The sequence below is a fragment of the Ruditapes philippinarum genome, unplaced genomic scaffold, assembly GCF_026571515.1.
Source record: "Ruditapes philippinarum isolate M1 unplaced genomic scaffold, ASM2657151v2 ctg5722_1_1_1_1, whole genome shotgun sequence".
In the NCBI taxonomy this organism is placed as follows: Eukaryota; Metazoa; Mollusca; class Bivalvia; order Venerida; family Veneridae; genus Ruditapes; species Ruditapes philippinarum.
The window spans coordinates 60,405-82,017 of NW_026866123.1; the positions used below are offsets into that span (position 1 = coordinate 60,405).

Genomic DNA, 21,613 nt, shown 5'->3' on the forward strand with positions numbered 1-21,613 from the left:
GGTTAACACTATAGGTAATATTTTCATGCCAAATATAATAGAAAGTTGTAAGAAAGGTTGCTTCTACGATTTCTGAAAGACAAGTACATCAATGATTATATCCAGTCATCAATTCTCTCATCCATGAATTGATTTTGAAATAACTAGGCATACGTCTGTGATACATTAGGGAAACTCGTCACACCTAAACACCAGGACAAGAGTTTAAAAGGTGAAGGTTATAATTGAATGTCAGAATAGTACATTGATGGTTATGTCTTGTCATTATGTTAGACTCGGTTTGTCTTTACATGAGGGATAATGAAAATTTGCAACATCTCCCAAGACCCCTAGCACCGGCTTGAGCGGTTCTCAATACTGCAAAGTGCTAGACTCGATAATCCGAATGACCAGTAAAATGTAACAACACTTAAGGTGAAGTACGGTGTGCCTTTTTACGGCTGCCACACAGCACTTGACACCTGCTGTTGTGATGTATAAATATCTTGAAAAAAAAGTGATCCCTCGGAAGCATTAAAACAGCAAAATTACATGAAAATATGTTTTCTTATTTCATCGTGCATATCCAGTAACGCAGGAATGTGCAATTATCGTAAAAGTTACGCCGAATCTGTGCAAAGCTATTGCCAAAACGAATAACACAGTAAGTAAACGAACCAACATACATGTATTTTATTCTTAATCAAATTTAAAGAAATGAATTAGCGCCTACAGCTGCTACTACATTATACTTTAACCATTATTTCATTTTTTTCAGGAATTTGTTTACTTTCTTAGACCATTCGTGAAAAAGACAACTTGGTTACTGTTTTGAAGGTGTCTTTCGTGTTTCGTCAGATAAATATGTACATTTAACATATATAAAACTTTATTTTTTCATATTCTGTATACCCAAGACATTAAATTTTGTCAAACTACAAGTGTCGTATAACAATAAAAGGAAGCTGGTAAAATAGGATTTAGCTACTTTTAATGAGATCACCGCTGTTGCTTCAGTGCTTCATTCACGAATTCGGCGTTACCTCGTAAAAATTACGGTTTATCTGCAATTTTTTTTGTATGTACGTTATTGTACTTAAAGATATCAACGAAACTAAAAATCGCCATCAATACGCTAGTCAGGTCGTCATTTGCACGAATGATCTTAAAAAATAAACATTATCATGGAAACATTTTTGATGAGGTTTAAAGAATAATGTCTCAGTAATCGTATGTGCTAACTCATTTCTTCCAATTTGGTGTACAATAAAAAATATTGGTCAAATTACTTATCGCTGTGCTCGTTTTAACCACTAAATTGCACAATTTTGCGTTACTTTTGCACAATTCCTGCGTTATTTGCCCATTCCTGCGTTACTGGATATACATGGTGTATTCGGTTTTAAAATCTATAACCATCACTCATGCCTCCTTGCCAATTTCACACATAACCTGTTTTCATTTAACAAGCTACGTGTCGAGGTATTGAGCTATGATATAACCTGAAAATAGATCTAACCTACTAGAAAGCATATTCCAGAAAGATTTGATTGTGATTTATATTGTGTGTTCGCATTTACCATATATCTTCACCTTTAAAGGTTTTATGATAGTGTCACTATCAAATAACGAGAGCGTTTTTGTAAACAACTTTTATTGTTTTTACACGATGGTTCCGGCTCGTGAAAATGAGTGGAATTATATCATATTTCGTGAAAAAATATTCCATATTTCACTCAAAACAAAAACCATCTTAATAGTATTTGCCAAAAAGGGCATATTTATGTCAGTCTCATTTACACTAGGAGATTGTTAAATTTAAAATGTCTTTATTGATTATTATCAACCTTTTTTGTCTAGGTTTATTTATTTAAAATACTTAGCATACTCGTACAAATATATAATATTTGTTCATGTTGTTTTTGTTGTTGATTATGATTTCTTGTTTTAGTTTTTAAAATGCGTGAAGTCTGCACTAAAAATAGCAAAAATGTAAGAAAAACTTTATCTACATAATTATACTGATGATACATAACTTCCAACATCATAAATATACATGCGAACCAGGGAAAGCTAGAAAGAAAGAGATGTGAGAAAAACAGTCAGTTTGAATTAGTATTTTTAGTTGATACAAAATAATGACCGAATAAATATCTTAGCTCTTTATTTTGTCTCGGTTAAATAGAATTGAAATTCAGTTTAGAGATGGTGTCAAAGAATATTTGTATCAAATAAAAACGTTCATAGAGAACAAGAAAAATTTCTTTGTAGTAAACAATATATAGTTATAAACCATCACTGTAACTATATAAATAATACCATGAATATATACAATAAGTGATAACTTCTAAAATTACATTTAGATAAGAGCCCAGCTGGTAAGTTTGTAATATTTATGAGATCTCGGGCTATATACAACGAGTGTTTCCAACATTCTAGCTCCTTTTCAAGTACTTTAATAGTAAAAAAAAAAATTAAGGTATTACCACCCTAATGGGCACTATAAGGAACTAAAAAATTGACATCATAGGTCAGATATATACCTTAAAGTACACCTGTATGCAAAATTTAAACAAAGTTTACCGTACGGAAATCAAGTTATGGCCACTTTTCTGAACTCAAGCTAGGATGTTATGAGGGCCCTTTTTTAGAAATGAGAAACCTTTAAATAATCTGCAATAACATTCAAATGAAAAATGTTTTCCCATTAATTTTAGGTAAGAAACAAATAGTACCATTCAGCTAACAATCCACATAAGCAAAATTATGGTTTCTACTTAAAATTTATGAAATCTGTATAAAAATGTTACCCTACCCCACCCATTTTTATCACGTGTCTGACCATTTTCCTACTTAGGGAGCCTAATTTAAAAAAAATCCTTAAAATCTACCCAAATGAGTGCCTGTTTTCTTCAAAGTTTCCCTAAATTTTTAAAGAAGTATATTGGTTGATCTTGTAAAATATGAAATACTTTAATTTACCGTCTAGTTTTGATTTTATTACACTTTGAAAATATCAGGTACCATATTTATTACTAGATTTAGCATAATTTAGCCATTAAATACCTATATAAATTAAAAAATCAAAATTAAACACTTTTTTTTCCCAAATGGGACATGAGAGATACATAAATAATGTTAAAAGAAAAAAAAGAAAGAAAAAAAATCCCTTCTGGGGATTGAACCCACGGCCTAGTTCTAGCCTATTTGAATACTCTTCAAAGCGGAGGTATTGCATTAGGATGGTAATACCTTAATGCCATGTTAATCCTGACGGTCAAAATCTAAAAAAATATTTTTTCTCGTTGACATACGTTGTAACCTGACGTGACGTCCATTTCAAAATGGCTGCGCCCATAATGACGTCATTTAGGGTTCGTCTCACAATTAGAGTGAAAAGTACTCGGTAATTAAATGATTATTCTTATTTACTTACTTATCAATATTTAGATACATTTTTATTAAAATGAAAAATGAAAACAAAGTTGATGTCAGAAAGGCAACTTTATTAGTAAACCATTGTTTAAAATGATCGCCAATTAAAATCATTGAAGTGAAATACCAGTAACCTTTCTCTAAATTCTAACATATAACATATTTATATAATTATTATATCAAGATAATCTATCGTATTTTATATTCAGTTTTCAGAGAAAAAAGATCAATGAAGTTATTTGAATAGATAGCTTATCACTCAAGCGCGCCTATCTTGAATAAAACTTTTATTACGTCACATATAGCATTGGTGTCTAATTGTGCTAATGGTTTACAGTTATGCTTAGATATTTTGTCTGATTATTATACCAACAAAATTCTTTAACTGTTAATCATAAAAGGACACAAGTGTTAGTATTTGGGAAAGGCAAAATGATCCCAATTGGTCTTTATTATCGAAATAAACTTTTACAACAAGTAATATCTTACAAATATTTAGGTATTTAGTTCAGTTCAAATGGGCGTTGATGGGCGCTAAATATCGCATGAGAGACTAGCTAAATTTAATACATGCGAATTTTAGTTTATGTTCAATGACAAATGTATATGCACAAACTTTGTCTTCGAGTTTGCAGATACAGACATTAGGTTTTGCTGTTGGTTGAACGGTTACCTCCGCTCCAATACTTGCGATTATCGCGGCAAAAATTATCAGAATCTTCGTCATCAAAAATTCAATAGTGAAGATATTCATGTTAATATTTAAAAAAAAAAGAGAAGTAAAAAAGAACTCATAAAATAAACATATTTGTTGTAGATATTGCAATTGTTGGCGACGCCGGTGAGCGGCGTCGTCTCTTAATTTATGGAATGCTTTTTATTTTGGCCTATGGAAGGAGCTGTTATTATTAGCAGTTAATGTCATGTTGTGTTAATTAGTTTTATTTTGATTCGTAAAAATCAAGTAAACAAATATGTTGTTATATTTGTATTTATTAACTAATGTTGTACTTTTTTTATTTAAAGTGTAAAATCATTAATATAAATATAAAGTTTGATACGATTGCAAGATTGCTGCGAGATTACGTTATCGTGGTTTTGTACTTTGAAACCGTTTGTCACACATGTTCGATAATGAAAAGATACACCCACTTCATTCAACGTTGCAGTGATATCTTTAGAGGTAAAACAAAATTCATTTTGTCATCCTGCACTGATGAAAATAAACGATCCTTTTTTGACCGACTAACAACTCTTGAGATAAAAACAATATGAATAAAATATACCATTACACTGACAATTTTGCTCTTATGCAAACATTTAGTGTTATCAGAATGATACCAAGAAAACGAAGCTATTCTGTGACGCACTTTATCAGAGTTTGGAAATCGTGGAAGGTGTATCAAACCCACAACCTTCTACAGCTATGAAAACTAAATCAAAATGATGAAAACGTCATGATAAGACTCGATTTAATGAAGTCTGTTTGAAAATGGTTATGATAGGTGCAAGATATCTCACGCTTCCTAGCACCAGCTTATTAATCATCAGTATATTCAGCCTTCAACAACAAACGTTTTCATCAATTTGTCCATAAACATAACACAAATGAGAGATGATTAACGGGGCAACTTTTTCAGTTTACACACAACACTTAAAACCTGCTGTTTGTAAAAGGCAGACACACACACACACACACATACATACCAAATACAAAAAACAAAAGCAAAAAAACAAAAACACGAGTATAAAAAAAAACGGTAGTGAGTTTATAGAGAAATAATTTGCCCTTTTTCTGCTTTTATTCACGAAACCTATATTTAGGAATAATAATTATGTTGTGACTATCTTAACTTTCCATATCGTGAAAAAATTCTTGAAAGAGATCTCTTGGGAGCAATATAAATAAAGCACAAACGATCAAAGTCGTAGATTGTTTATGGAGATAATGAAAAGTGCAACCTTACATAAACAGCGCATACGCCATTGCGCAAGCACGCACACCTAAGTACACTTTGTAAACGCACACACGTACTTGCACCGGCTTGAAAATATATTATGATTTCAAACATATCTTAATGTATTTACTTTTTTTTCTCTCGAAAATACTTATCTAGTACTTGTCACATTAAAATGTTAAATTAATGTTCTTACGTAGAATAAAATATATAATTATTGGTTTAATGATATCAGCTGTCGGCTAGTTTATAAATAATCGTAATTTTAACAAAAAAGTCAAGTTAAAAAACATTTATTTCGCTCAATACATGTACAAACATAACAGAATGAGGTGACAAACATGAATAAATAACATTGAGGCTCAAACAGCAGTTGATTAACATAAAAGCGTAAACCTATAGTTGTAAATGATTTTATATTCAATGTTATATTTGTATACTTTCAAGTACCAATTGCAAGTACGTTGAGAGACAAAACTGTTATTTTATTCTTTGTAATTTACCAAAATGCTCCGATTGTAATAAAAGTTGTCACTGGATGGACCTATAAAATTGAAAAATGTAATTAAATTTGTAGGTTTGGCGTTAAAGAGAAAATAAGGGGAAAAAATAAAATAAAGTAAAGCGGAAATGGAAAGAAAATACATGTGTAGTATTAAATTGACTATTACTGCTCAATAGTCATATATAAACAATAAACATTTTATAACATATTTATATCACAATATCATGGTGCGAAAAAAGTATTGAACAAAATAAATATATACTGCATGTATTTCAGTAAACACGCGAATCATTTTCAAGGTATAAATGGAGACGTCTAATGTTTAACAATAACAAAAAAGATAGGATATAGAATAAAAATTCCATGAATTCAATATGGACGATATGATTCGTGACCGCCTAGTGTTCGGGTGTAAATCTGGCAAATTAAGAGAGGGAGCTTCTCTTACTATGGATAATGCAATATGAATAGCTCAACAAAAGAAGAAAATATAATGATAAAATATGCTTCTGAGTTTAGAAGCAAAACAAATTGTCCAAGCAGTTAAATTAGGTAACCAAAATGCCCACAGTGAATTTAACTACAGACGTATATATTTCTGTTTTATGTCACTGTGTGTGATGTAACTTTTCGTTTTGATACACAAATTTGCACCTTTTTTTGTAAAATACTAGTTTCACTTTTGCTTCAAGTAAGATAAACGTACTTATTATAAAATAAATATTTATACAGCAATGGTGTCAATTGAATCACCTCAAGATAAAAAAATTGAACGTCCGGGTCCAACAAATTTCTGGCGTTATCAAAGTCACACGTAGGATTCAAGTAGGAAACATATAACGTAAGTTGATTTTCATTTCTAATTATGAAAATTTAAATAATGTATGGTTAAAATGATATATGTGTTTAACTGAAAAGGTAATAAACTAAAGGAAGAAGTTGCAAAAGGTTTACTTGTGCTAATGTCTGTATGTACATATACTCATAAGTTAAATTAGTGTATTATGATGGATTTTGCTGCCGATAATATAGCAAGAACCTGACAGGATCATGCCTTGAATTAGTTAATATTGAATCACAAGGTGGTGAGAATCAACAAATATGCAAAGTGTAATACCTGAAGATCTTAAGACGGACGAATAGTATGTAAGTTTGTCAATGTTTAGTACAAACATATTTTATTGCATCAAATAAATGTTATACAAGTGATGAGTATATAACAAAAAAGCAGTTTGGTTAGGCAACAAGTTCTAGCAACATTAGATGAAGCCCCTCCCAGTATGCCAATGTGAAACGACAGTAAACTGTTCATAAGAGCAGACAACAGATGTAAAAAGGTTGCGCAGTATATCTGTGAGATGTTAAGTTTCATTCCCATATTTTTACTGTTGAACAATTTCAAAGCAGGTGCAAGTACGTGAGCGAGTGTACAAAGTGCAGGTATGCGCAATGGTGTATGTGCGTGTGTATGTAAGTTTGCACTTTCATTATATCCATAAACAATCTGCGACTGTAATCTTTTGAGTTTTATTTATATTGCTCCAATGAGATCTCTTTCAAGATTTTTTAGACCATATGCAAAGTTAAGATGATACCACATATTACCTGCATATAGGTTTCGTGAAAAAAGGCAAGGAAAGGGCAAATTATTTCTCTGTAAACTCATTACTGGTTTTTATTTATTTTTTATTCGATTTGTTTTGTTTTGATTTTTTCTTGCATGCGTGCGTGTGTGTGTCTCTATCACTCTTTTGTTAAGTGTTTTGTGTCAACTGTACAAGTTGCCCCGTCAATCATCTCTCATTTGTGTTTTATTTACGGATAAATTGATAACAGTGTTTGTTGTTGAAGGTTGAATACTGCTGATTAATATTCTGGTGCAAGGAGGCTTGAGATATCTTGCACTTCATAAACAGACTTCATTAAATCGAGTCTGATCATGACATTCTCATAAGTTTGATTTAGTTTTCATAGCTGTCGAAGGTTGTGGTTTTTGTAAACCTTCCACGGTCATAGAATAGCTTCGTTTCCTTAGTATCTGTCTGATAATACTAAATGTTTGCATAAGAACAAAATTGTCATTGTAATGGTATTTATTATTTATATTGTTTTTATCTTGTTAATCGGTCAAAAAAGGATCGTTTATTTTTATCAGTGCAGAAAATCAAAATGAGTTTTATTTTACCTCTTAAAATAACACTGCAACCTTGAATGGAGTGGGTGTATCTTTTCGTTATCGAACATAAGTACAAAACCACGATAACGTAATTACGCAGCAATTCGCAATCGTATCAAACTTTATATTTATTTATTAACGTTTTACACTTAATAAAACGTACAATATAAGTATTCAATTGCAATTGTTTTTTACTTCTCTTTTCTTAAATAACATAAATATCTTTACTTTGACTATTTAATTTTAGATGACGAAGCTTGTGATATTTTTTGCCGCGATAATCGCAAGTATTGGAGCGGAGGTCACCGTTCAACCAATAGCAAAACCTAATGACTGCATCTGCAAACTCGAAGACAAAGTTTGTGCATGTACCTTTGTCATTGAACATAAACTCACCATGATTCTTGAGAAAGAAAAACAACTTGTGTATCCGAACAACGGGGTCTTGCGATTGCGTGGAAAAGCAAACGGAAATGCCCAATTAACTCCCGAGCAAGTTTCCCGAGTTATCACAGCTGACGGGGCGACTTCGCGTCTTGTAATAGCTATCAATGGGTCGTTTCCAGGTCCTAGGATAGAAGTATGGGAAAGTCAAACTTTGGAAATAACCTTTATAAACACACTTCACACCGACAGCGTTACGATGCACTTTCATGGATTACACCAGCGAGAATCGCCTTGGATGGATGGTGTCGCATTTGTCACACAATGCCCGATATTGCCAGGGCAATCCTTTGTTCATAGGTTCAAAGCATATCCACCCGGGACTGCAATGTACCATGCACATATAGGGGATCAAAGAAGTATGGGATTGTACGGACCAGTTATAGTTCGCCCAACAAAAAATCCCGTTATTGAAGATGACGAAATAATCATATCTTTACAGGACTGGAATCATCTGATGGACCCTGAGGAAGCATATCAAAGAATGATTACAGAGCAGTTTGATTTTAAAACCAACGAGAAAATCAACACGACATATTCAGTTGACAATGGTCAATTTAGCCGTTTTGAGTTTCAGTCGGGCCTAGCAAATGGAAAGGGTAGATTTTGGAATACAAGGAATAATAACAACGGTTCACCACTTGAACGATTTAAAGTACGCTCTGGAACCTTGTACAGGTTTAGGATCATTGGAGCTATGACCCTTTATCCAATGAGAGTATATATTTATGGTCATCGGCTAACATTACGTACATCTGATGCCTACAACGTCGACAGAATACCAGTGCAGTCAATCATAGTACATCCGGGCGAGCGGTACGACTTTTTCTGGCAAGCACCGCCAGCGAGTGAAGTCACTTCTAAAGAGATACTGTTTATTGCCGAGACAATAGAAACTGACCAAAGTCTCGGTTTCTCAAAATACCACGCAGCTGAGGCGGTTTTAGAAATTGAAGATTTCTCGGGACCTTCGCCACCTCCAAACCCACCAAATAATAGAACAGAAACATGTACATCTTCATCTAAATGCACAACATTCAACTGTCCTTATGAATTTTACCCACCAAATGATAATAGAGTTTGCATCACATTTGCCGAAGTAAACAACACTGATCCAAATCAAAAGTACAAAGGAGTGTTAGGTAATGAAGTCGACGAAGAGTTCTTCTTTAACTTTGCTTTTCCCGGGCCCCCAGGTTACACCCCAGGTTCGGTTAATGGCCGAGAGTTCGTTCCGCCAACTGTTTCTCTTCTCACGCAAGAAAACGAGTTGACTAATCCATGTAGGGACGATTGTAACGAAAATGGCATCTGTCAATGTACATATATTCAGAAATTAAAATCCAACAAGCTGGTCCAGTTTGTTTTACTCAACGTAGGTAGTGGATCAGGATGGTCACACCCTGTGCATATGCATGGACACTCATTTTACGTAATGAAAATGGGTTTTGGCACATACAACCGCACTACAGGAAATCTAATGTCTAATTCTAAAGACATATACTGCACGGATAGATTTGGCTACTGTAGTTCTGCAGTATGGACTAACAGTAGTTGGGCAGGTGGAAGAGTTCCAGACATGAGCAGTAAACCACCACAAAAAGACACAATTGTCGTTCCAACGGGTATAGTACAGTTTGTTAATGTCCTTAGTGTCCATATTCTTTTTATTAGCAAAAGTTTGAACTCAAACACCTACAAGATTTATTTTGATAAACATGTACATGTTTAAACATGATTTTAACCTGATTCAATTGTTTTATCAAATGATACTAATCTATAGTAACTGAAAGATTTTAAGTACCTTTTCTAAATAAGGACAGCTAAACATAGCTCAATTATTTTTGACAACGGCACGTAAATGCAATAAATTTATAACGATTATTGTCACAAATATATTGGTAAATATAAAGAAGATTAATTATCATTATAGTACAACAAATTGAATGTGAAAACATTACAAAATGCTCAGCCTTAGAATCAAAATGGAAATGTCGGTCATGTAATTGCGAAGCTAGCTTCATTCTGACTGTTACTAATAGTTCAAAATTTATATTTATTTGAAGGCTTTGATTAAAACAATATGTATGTCGCGTAAATCTACCATTTATATAGCTCTCCCTTGCCTTGTCAGCACATGCATAGACGAAGTGCGTGTAAATTTAAGTTACACGAATTTGACATATTTATTTTGATTAAAGACATTTTGAATTAACCTTGGTATCGTGAGACGTATGCTTCATTTGTTCTTCGTCTGCAGGTGGTTACGTTGTTATTCGATTTAGATCGGATAATCCCGGAATGTGGTTTCTACATTGTCATATTGACCTGCACAGTACAAATGGTATGGGAATGGTCATTGATGAAGGGGAGTCAAAGGCAAGCCCTCCTGCAGGATTTCTAACATGCAGAAGCTTTCTATATAATGGTAAGGAATCATTGTTTACATGTTGTGTGTGTGTGTGTGTGTGTGCGCGCGCGCACCCGTGTGTGCGCGCGCGCGTGTGTGTGTTCTTTATGTTTCCGCTATAAATTGGATGGGGACATAAAGTGTTATCCTTGTCCTTACGCGTAAGTCTTCGTATCATTTCCATAACTTATGCAGACATATGGAATTTTAATTTTATTGGCACATAGCCACCAGATGAAGACAATATGTCATGCAAACTAAGATCACATGCTTTGAGATGAAGGTACAAGCTGGGTATTGAACATAGTGTGCAAGTGTTTTGCATGTAGTCTGAAGTGGTGTTGTGGCAACTGCAATTTGTGTCTCATCCAGTGCTTGTACATGCATGATAGATTTAAAAAAATACTATACATGATCACGATAAATTTACAATGTGTTGTGCGCAAAACGCAAGTCCGCATATTCAAAGTCAATGTCATACTTGGTGAGGTCAAAGGGCAAGTCCTGCGAATAACTTTGACGTTTCTGAATGGATTGGGGAAAACATTTGCATATGTCTTTACCACTGTCAAATAATGTGTCGCGTACAAGACTTATGACAAAATCTTTATGGTCATAGTTATTTTTGAAGCTCAGAGGTCAAAGCATCTTTCCTTTATATTTCTGTTATTAGTTTTTGGATTCTCAAATTGAGACTGTGTGTCATACGCCAAGGAAAGGACTTTCATCAAACTTAGTCTTCAGTTATAATCGTTTTCTTGAATATCAAAATGTTTGTAATGTATATGTATATATGTGTATATATGCAGAAATAAATATGTTTAAACTATACGCAAGCCGTATATCCGCATCATGAGTGTCAGAGGTCAAATCGGGTTTGTCTACTATCCTTTTGGTTCATACTTTTTTAATTCCCTGCTGAAATTTGGAAGCCGTATATCCATGATATCCGCATCTTCAGTGTTGGACTTTGAGGTCAAAGGTCAAATCGGGTTTGTCTACTATCCTTTTGGTTTATTCTTTTTTAAATTGGAAGCCGTATATCCGCATCTTCAGTGTTGGACTTTGAGGTCAAAGGTCAAATCGGGTTTGTCTACTATCCTTTTGGTTTATAGCTGCATAATATTTGGAAGATGTCTTCAACAGGGCTAGAGGGTGTATATCGCGAAGCACCCAGGTCAAGTAGGTATTTAGAGGTTAAACTGTCATATTACAGGGACACCCGTGTCCTATTGATGATTGATTTTATATAGCATCTGTTTCGAAACAAGTATCAGATCTATATAGGACGTGTATATGTTAATGTTACATAACAAAAGCATATTATTATATAATCTATAAATAGCTTTGAAATGCCTTTCCCTGATTGGCTGACAAGCAACTTTTTCTTTTTAAATTACAGGTCAATATCAGAGTATAGACATTCACTGTTTTTTCCTAAAATTAGATTTTCAGAGTATATTCACCTGTTTTTCTTCTAAAAATAGATTTTCTGGAAATTCCCTTAAGATGCGAGACTATGATGTGACGTCACACCAAGTTAGTTGTTATATATTAGTCGGATGACTTAAATAAGAGTCAAATTAATCTATTTTAGTAAGAGTCTTTAAATTTTAAGGACACTAAAATAAGCTTGCTAATGCGCTCATTTAAAAGATAGGGTCAATTTATGGAAAAATAAGACAAGCTGAAAAATGTCGAATTCCGTCGTAGACAATGGCAGATTTGATAAGCCATATAAAAGCTATTTATAAATTATATAATAAAATAGATATGTACTTTTTAGATGGTGAATATGATGTGATATGTACTGAAAAAATAATATTGACCGAGACGATAATAATATTATTTTTTCAGTACATATCACATCATATTCACCAGCTAAAAAGTCCATATTTGTATAATATTATCATGCAATACCATCTTAGTGATGTTGTTTATGTAGTTTGAAATTTGATCTACTGCTCTCATGTAGATCGTTTGTTTAAACCGACATACATTTTCATTTATTTCCGTGTCCCTGCACAGTAAAGTTGCAAGGGAGTTAATACAATGAAGTTTTAAACATATTATAGTAAATATATTACGTGTGTGATACTTTTCTGACAACAACACGGAAGTAAAAAATAAACCTTGTTATTAATATGTAAACAAATTAACTTGTATAATTTCAGGGAAATCTCCAGATGGTTCGGGTGCTAACAGTGCAACGAAACACAGCGGATTTCCGATTATAGTGACTTTTGTGCTTTGTCTGATCATAAAGATAGCTAATTAAATTTTTTTTTGTTAACATTGTTATCGCAACCGTGAATATAGTTTCAACACATTGTTTCTAACATATTCTACATTTAGTTTTAGATTGATATGGCAAGCAAACCAAGAGGTTTTCTTGCCTCGGGCAATATTTGAGTAACATTTTCATAGCATAAAACTCATCGCCAGTGCAAAAGACAAATATTTTCGTTTGATTTACGTAGAAATTGTAAGATTTATAGAACGATAGAAAGATTATCTATTACATTTTCCAAAAAGCCATTATAATAAGATATACCTTGACATCTTCGCTAAATTGCTTTTTAATTATATTTGATTATTATCATAATAGATTATTTCTTTGCTAACCATAATCTGCACATATTTTTAAAGAATATGAATACACAATTGCCTTATTTGCTTTTATACCTCATATATTTAGTTGTATCTTTTTATGATCACCTCACCCCTGTGATTGTTCTCACTATTATCCTGCTCTGCAAAACAAATTGTTATATTGTGATGTTGCTACAATGTACTATAGAAAATGTTATAGTTAAGAAAAAAACTACATTCTATATGTAAGCGAATGTATTATCAGATAATGAGTTATATTAAGACAATTTCTGTTTGTAACTTTTGTAGTTGTTTTCTTCTGATTTGTATGTTCTTTCTTTCCAAATTAATAAACTCTTATATCTTTGAATAAATGTCAGTAGTTTGATTATTTCAATATCTTGTTTTTCTTTAAAGCAGCCAGCATGCCTTTAGATTCATGATTATTTTAGTTTTTGAAAATGTATATAAAAGTAAAGTGTTGTGAAGTGATCAAAGAAAGTAATTTATACATTTGCAATCCACGCAAATTGTCTAAATGCGGTCAAACTATGAAACATAGCTCTTACAGCATTAGTCACGCAGAAACAAATATCGTGGTAAATACTGCAAAATCAATCATTAGCAAGTGAATTTTTACTTCATTCTTGAGTCTTTTAACCTTTCTAAATATCATAGTATATTTTTCTCAAGTTTGATTTTCTTGAAATATTTTGGCTCACATGGAGGCATGCAGCTTAAAATATTTAATAAATAAATTCATGTTCTGTCCTATGTGACAAGACAAGCTAATAAATGCTACAATGCAAATACTGATAGAGACATATATTGAAGATGCATCATGCCATCTCCAAACATCTGAAATAAATGATTTCATGTTTAAAATGAAGATATCTTCTATGTACACAATTTTCCAACTACATACATTTAAATATACATATCAAATTCTAGTATGCTACTTTACAAGGCTCGAATACTATAATTGTGCTAGCTGCAAAAACGGATGACAAAAAAGGTTTATTTTATATAATTTTAGAACAGAATACTTTTATAAAAGACTTAAATATATTATATCCTCTACTAGCATCTTAAAATAATTGTATGGAGAGTGACTTAAATGATATTCACCTCGCAATCTTATTGATCACTTCTACGTGTGAAGGCTTCCTTTTAGGAAAAATGAAAATTACAGAGATCTTTTTATTATATAATTTAATTTAACAGTTTATAGAATTTAAAGACAGATGGTCTTTTCCACGTCGTACATGTTTATAATAATTCAAATAACTTTTATTTGGACACCAGAGTCACAAAGTTTAAATTTGTAAAAGGAATCAAAGTATTTTTGAAACCGATAAAACCTACTTACAAAACATTTATTGTGGTTAAGAAAGTGCTGAACTAAAGCAAAAATAGCATCAATCGTTGAACTACCTTTTGTTCTGGACAATCTTATGCAGAATCCAACATTCAAGTTTGAACTAAAGTACCGACGTAACGATAGCAATTATTTCGTACATTTCAATGAATAACTGAGGTAGTTTAATAGTTTAAAGTTTGAAATACTTGCATGATATTATTAAAATTATTTTTGAATTAAACTAATTCAATTTATTTTCATGACACAATCCTCTGCTGCACTGTTTAGAACTGTCATTTCTATGGTCGGTCTATATTAGCTTGTTTGTTTACTTTATACTGCATTCCGTTTATGCTCTATCTATTCAGCATAAGTTCGGGTTTAAGTTATCAGCTGTTCGCAAAATAAAAACTCGAGTTCCCAGTGCAACTGTCTCAGTCATTTTTGCGACCACATTTAAAGAAAGAATATATGTTCATTGCTCTGCCCCGTGGATGCGGTTGTCGTAGGAGGACGAGAGGAAACAATGGACGGTCTAATGCACCTCTACACGATGCATTGAGCTTAGAAGCGGGCAAGGGAATAGTAACGGACAGGGAATTTCAAACCCGAATCAACCGCAATCATCGGGAATTGATACAGAATTCAAAGCTAGTACTACACAAACTAATGATACTAATGGGGTTAGCTAGGAGGCTTGACGATAGAATAAATAGACAGACGAAAAGAGGTGACTATTTACAAAAGAAAACAACAACATAACACAACAAAAACATCAACGCAGACACAATGCGGCCAGGGCACGTTTAAAAATACTACAAACATGAATTTGATATTTCATGTATGCTCAAACAAAGCTAGGTATGAAGGTCGCTCCTAACATTAACATACGAAAAAAGTATTTTGAAGATTTACATTCATCATTATCAGATTGTAAACAAAAAAATTGGGTAGAACTCTATAATATTATGATTAATGACATGTATTTAAAATAGTATGCCAGTCTTTATGAAATTGGTCAAGATTTCCACATTGGATAACCTTTTCATTTACCTTTAGAACATATGAAATATATACTTTATAGCACCAGCAAAAGATAGCATTGTTTTATTAGTCTTACATTTAAAAATAAACATTTTGACATATAATAGAACTAAATTGTTTACAACATTTATTGTATTGTTTCCTTTAGTGTAACCAAAAAGCATAGTTTCTTTCTTCAAGTTTGGCATGTTTATTTTATCATGATGATTACAAAGGCTACATAAGATTGAACAAAAGATTATTTGTACCCAAAATCCTATGGATAAGTCTTACTTGGAACCATTGTATATAAGTATCTTTTGTCATGAGTAATGTCTGGTTGATATTTTAGGGAACTCTTTCCAAGTAAACGGCGATACACCTGTCGACGAACACGGTCAATTAAACAGGCAAGAAGCATGATTAGATTACTTTTTAATATCTGAAACTATGCAACAATTTGTACAGCAACATAGTATTGACGCAAGTTTAATATTTAAGTTTTTGTTTACATAAAATTCACATTAAGCATATTTGATAAAGTACACGTGTACTCAATAATTTTTAAAAATATGCAAGATCTTTACTACAAAGTCTTCATGTTATTATTTTTTACCCATTAACACATACCTTTTAAGTCATTTTTAACATAAATTCACAGCAAATACATAAACATATTTCGTCATTTATAAAATTCGATGATCATACTTACGTTTCTCTGGCCGGTCTTTCCGTGACAAATACGCAAAGTCACGTTGTTTGATATGGAAAGTTTGGTTCTCAAGTTTTCCGTTTTTTCCTGGAGTCTTTTTACTGACGAAGACTTTTCCGTTTGAATACCAAACATCGTCTACTTCTTTATCTCCATCCTTGAGTATAATAGACTGTAAAACTTGATTTAGCCTGGTTAAGTAATGGCTTATCGACATTCATGAATTCTTCAACCTCTTCGCATATTTCACAACTGTTCCCTTAACTTCCCTGCGGACAAACTCCACTTTTGTTGGTCTGGTTCTACCCGGTGGATATCGACTCAGTCTGTGAGCGATACTGATATCATTCATTGTTAGGTTGACTTATTAGCTGATTTTTCAATGCAGTTACTACCAGTTCAGCTGTCATGCCCGATGTCTTTTTGGGATCATCGTCTCTGAGGCCATATGGACGAATATTGTTCATTACACTGTATTGTTCTCCCTTCATTGGTAGTTAATTTCTCTGTCTGTTAAGTCTATCTCTAATTAATTGGTTATTTTCTTTCAGGGCTTGCATTTCTGAATTTTGATTGACTACTGTTTCTTTAAGTATAGCGAAGTCAGTTTGCGTTTTCTTTTAAATGATTTATTTCTTTTGTTTTTCCCTTTAATTCATTATGTTATTTATCATTTTGTACTGCCAACTCATGAATTTCTCCCTCTAGAACCCCAACTCTTTGCTCCAAACTTTTTAGAATGGCCTTTTTCATTTCATTCACCGTCTCTTTAATAAGATCTTTAATCCATGATTGATCAGATTTTCTCAGGACATCATTAAATTTTGTATTTATTTCTTCTTAAGATTTTTTCCATTTTCTCAATTATCTAATATGGGGGGTTTTGGGGATTTTTTTTCCTCAAGAAATCAGTCATTGCTTTTGTATTTTGGGATCAGAGTCTTTATATTGCTGCATTTGCTTTTCGGCATTTTTCTTTTTACATTTTTGTTTATTAAGTAATGATGTTTAAAGTGCACTCGAACTAGTGTCTAATTCGCTAGTCGTTGAAGAGTATTATCTTTTCTTTTGATCACTCTTCGTAGTATTATGTATACTATGTACAGTGGAATAATGTTTTGATAGAAATTCTTAAATCTGAAAAAGCAATGATCTTTTTGACAAAACAATTAAAGGTATCCTGCTAAGAAACAAAGCGGAATGGGTGGAAGGTCAGAAAAAAACACAAAATATTTTGCAAACCTTGAAAGAAAAAAGCTGAACAAAAAATAATTAGCCAACTAAAAGATAATAGAAATAACATTGAAACAAATCAAAACAACATTCTGACAAAGATTAAAGATTTTTATGAACGTTTATATAAAAAAGACTCACACATAGAAGACTGTGAAGACTCTATCTTTTTCGCCAAAGAAATATATACTCTAGAACAAAATAATTAATATGAAAAAGTAATCGTCTTACAGAATACGATTGGGAGTTGCTCTTAAAGACATGAAAAATAATCAAAGTCCTGGAAGTGACGGTATAATTGCTGGTTTTACAAAATATTTTGGTAATGATCTTGAACAATAGAATTAATTCTCTAAACTACTCTTATGATAACGGAAATCTTACGGAACTTCAAAAGCAAAGTATTATTACTCTTCTTCCAAAGACAAAGACACGTTATCAATAAATAATTGGCGTCCGATCTTTTTAATGTAGATTACAAAATTGCGACAAAAGCAATTGAAAATAAAAATAAAAACCAAATTTCCAAATATTATCAGTCCAGAGCAAACAGGCTTTATCAAAGGTAGATATATTGGGGAAATGTTAGAATTTTACAAGATACAATCGAATATATAAATAATTTGAATGCAAAAGGGATATTTTTTTCTGATTTTAATAATTTAAAAGCTTTTGATAGTCTTGACCATAACTTTATGAAAAAATGCTTAATTAAATTTGAATTTCTTTATCATATTATAAATTGGGTTGGCCTGTTTAATAAAGATGCTTAATCGTATATACATAATAATGGCCATCTATCCAGTTTCTGCAAGATAAAAAAAGGCGTTAGACAGGGGTGTACTTTATCCCCTTACCTATTTATTATTTGTATAGAACTACTCTCAAAAGGAGTTACCATAAATAAATATATCAAAGACATTCAGATCGGAAACATTGAACTTAAACAAACAGTTTTTGCCGATGATGCATGTTTTATAACTGATGGAGAAAGAAAACGTTTCTAACAATAATTGCAACACTTAATTTTTTTCAAATATTTCTGGCAGATGAATGTACTGTTTTAAAACTTGGAAGTTTTAGAAAAACTCTATTCAATTTCTGCAATGACGACAATTTTAACTGGACATCTAAAAAAGATAGAACGCTCGGTATAAATTTCACTTATAACATAGATACTAATTAACATCAAACTGAAAGAATTAGATCAGTGTTTGCATAAATGGAATCGATGGAAACTAAGTCTTTTTGGAAAAAATAACCGTTCTTAAATCTTTTGCAATGCCCAAACTTATTTATTCTCTAACAGGTTTACATAATCCAGACCAAGATATCATAAATAAAATAAAAAATCTCATGTTTAACTTCCTGTGGGACAACGGACCAGACAAAATATCAAGAGAAAAGATTATTCAAGATTACCAACATGGGGGCTTAAAATGTTAGACATTGAAAGCTTTATATATTCCTACAAATGCTCCTTGGTTAAACGCATTAAATTGCAGCAACACTCAAAATGGGTTAAAGTATATGAAAATATGTTAAATAGATATGGAAAACAATTTATATTTAAATGTAATCTAAACATAAAAGATATTGAAAATTGTGATATTCGATCGAGATTTTTTAAAGACGTACTCAGTGCTTTGTCGTATGCAAACTTTAATAAAGAAATAACTGATTCTGGTAAAGAAATAATATGGAACAAAACAAATATAAAACTAAATAAAAAAAATTGTTTTCTGTGAATGTATGGAAAAGGGCATAATCGAAGGGTTTAACGAAATTCAAAACCTTTATGGCATAGCCAAATCAAATTTGTAAAACTATCACCAACTCATAAAAGGCATACCAAAAGAATGGAAAATAACGTAGTAACTACTTAATTGATAAATTAAAACCCCAAATTAAAACCTGCTGATTCATTTATACTATGCTTATTTAAAAGAAAACAACAACAAATAATCACCATGAAAAAAAATGGGAAACTGAACTCTCAGGCTCTTTTGAATAGAAAAATATATTCCATCAAATCATAAACATAACGATTGATACCGAACTTCGAAGTTTTCAGTGTCTTATGCATATTTTGCCAAACAAAACTCTTTAAATATAATATGGTAGAGTCAATGTAATGAGAATTTTGCAACTCCGCACCAGAATCTAACATACATTAATTTTGCGTATGCTCAAAAATTCAACCATTTGGTGTCAAATCAGGATTTTTTTACAAACAAAATATTCTACAGACAAACCTTTGAAAACATACGAAAATGTCAGCTTGTGTAATGTGAATATTCAAAATAATATGAAATCAAACTGCATTAACTGTATCTTACTATAAGGTAAATATTTTATTTTTAAAAAATAAATATAATAAGAAAACTATTATACAATCTTCAGTTAATTTTTAAAATTATCTAAGATTTAGACTTAGTTTAGAAAGACTCACTGCTGAAATGAAAAATAAGGTCGATGTTCATAACAACACGTGGAGCATATTCTCATCATGAAACACACGCTACTGACTGGAGTCTATTAAATATTATTTACACGCTTACTTTGAAAGGCTTTTTTTGATAAATGAAAATATATCTTTAAATAATTAAAATTACATATATCATGTTCTAGATTACCTTTCCATTTTTACAATCTTTAATAGCATAATGTTAAATCAGTTTAAATCTACTTATTCTTTATAAAAGTTAATTTTTCTGATGTACCAATATTTATTATTGCAATTAAAAATATCTGTAATATGTTTGTAAATTTGTATGATGTACGCAATGTATTTATTTGTACGAACTGGATAATAAAAAAAATACCCAGATCATTCGCTCTCTGTCTCTGGAATCCGTTCAAACAATAATGTCGACGGTCTTAAAGTTTGTAAATTTTTACTGTGAATGTGTGGAAAAGGGCATAATCGAAGGGCTTTAACGAAATTCAAAACCTTTATGGCATAGCCAAATCAAATTTGTTAAACTATCACCAACTCATAAAAGGCATACCAAAAGAATGGAAAATAACCTAGTAACTACTTAAGTGATAAATTAAAACCCCAAATGAAAACCTGCTGATTCATTTATACTATGCATATTCAAAAGAAAACAATAACAAACAATCACCAAGAGAACAAATGGGAAACTGAACTCTCAGGCTCTTTTGAATAGAAAAATATATTCCATCAAATCATAAACATAACGATTGATACCGAACTTCGAAGTTTTCAGTATGAATGTCTTATATACATACTTTGCCAAACAAAACTCTTTAAATATAATATGGTGGAGTCAATGTAATGCGAATTTTGCAACTCCGCACCAGAAACTAATATACGTTTATTTTGGGTATGCTCAAAAATTCAACCATTTGGTGTCAAATCAGGATTTTTTACAAACAAAACATTCGACAGACAAAACTTTGGTATCATACGAAACTGTCAGCTTGTGAAATGTGGATATTCAAAATAATATGAAATCAAACTGCATTAACTGTATCTTACTATTAGGTAAATATTTTATTTTTAAAAAATAAATATAATAAGAAAACTATTATACCAAACTTCAGTGAATTTTTAAATTATCTAAGATTTAGACTTAGTTTAGAAAGACTCATTGCTGAAAAATAAGGTCGATGTCCATAACAACACGTGGAGCATATTCTCATAATGAGACACACTCTACTGACTGGAGTCTATTAAATATTATTTACACGGTTACTTTGAAACGCTTTTTTTGATAAATGAAAATATATTTATAAATAATTAAAATAACATGTATCATG

General features: G+C 31.7%; 1 protein-coding gene across 1 annotated transcript; it reads left to right on the plus strand.

Moving 5' to 3' along the window:
• The first annotated feature begins 8,267 nt into the window (after positions 1-8,267).
• Positions 8,268-13,223, plus strand: LOC132731413 (uncharacterized). Its single transcript, XM_060717595.1, has 3 exons — positions 8,268-10,122; positions 10,758-10,925; positions 13,082-13,223. Exons 1-3 carry the CDS (start codon positions 8,301-8,303, stop codon positions 13,183-13,185), a joined length of 2,094 nt encoding a protein of 697 aa, XP_060573578.1. The 5' UTR covers positions 8,268-8,300; the 3' UTR covers positions 13,186-13,223.
• The last annotated feature ends 8,390 nt before the right edge of the window (positions 13,224-21,613 follow it).

Bases quoted from the DNA above. Each gene is read 5' to 3' on its own strand.
- LOC132731413 (XM_060717595.1), top strand. From the start codon at position 8,301: ATGACGAAGCTTGTGATATTTTTTGCCGCGATAATCGCAAGTATTGGA. The intron at 10,123-10,757 runs GTATAGTACAGT...CTTCGTCTGCAG, and splicing joins CACAATTGTCGTTCCAACGG to GTGGTTACGTTGTTATTCGA. The intron at 10,926-13,081 runs GTAAGGAATCAT...GTATAATTTCAG, and splicing joins CAGAAGCTTTCTATATAATG to GGAAATCTCCAGATGGTTCG.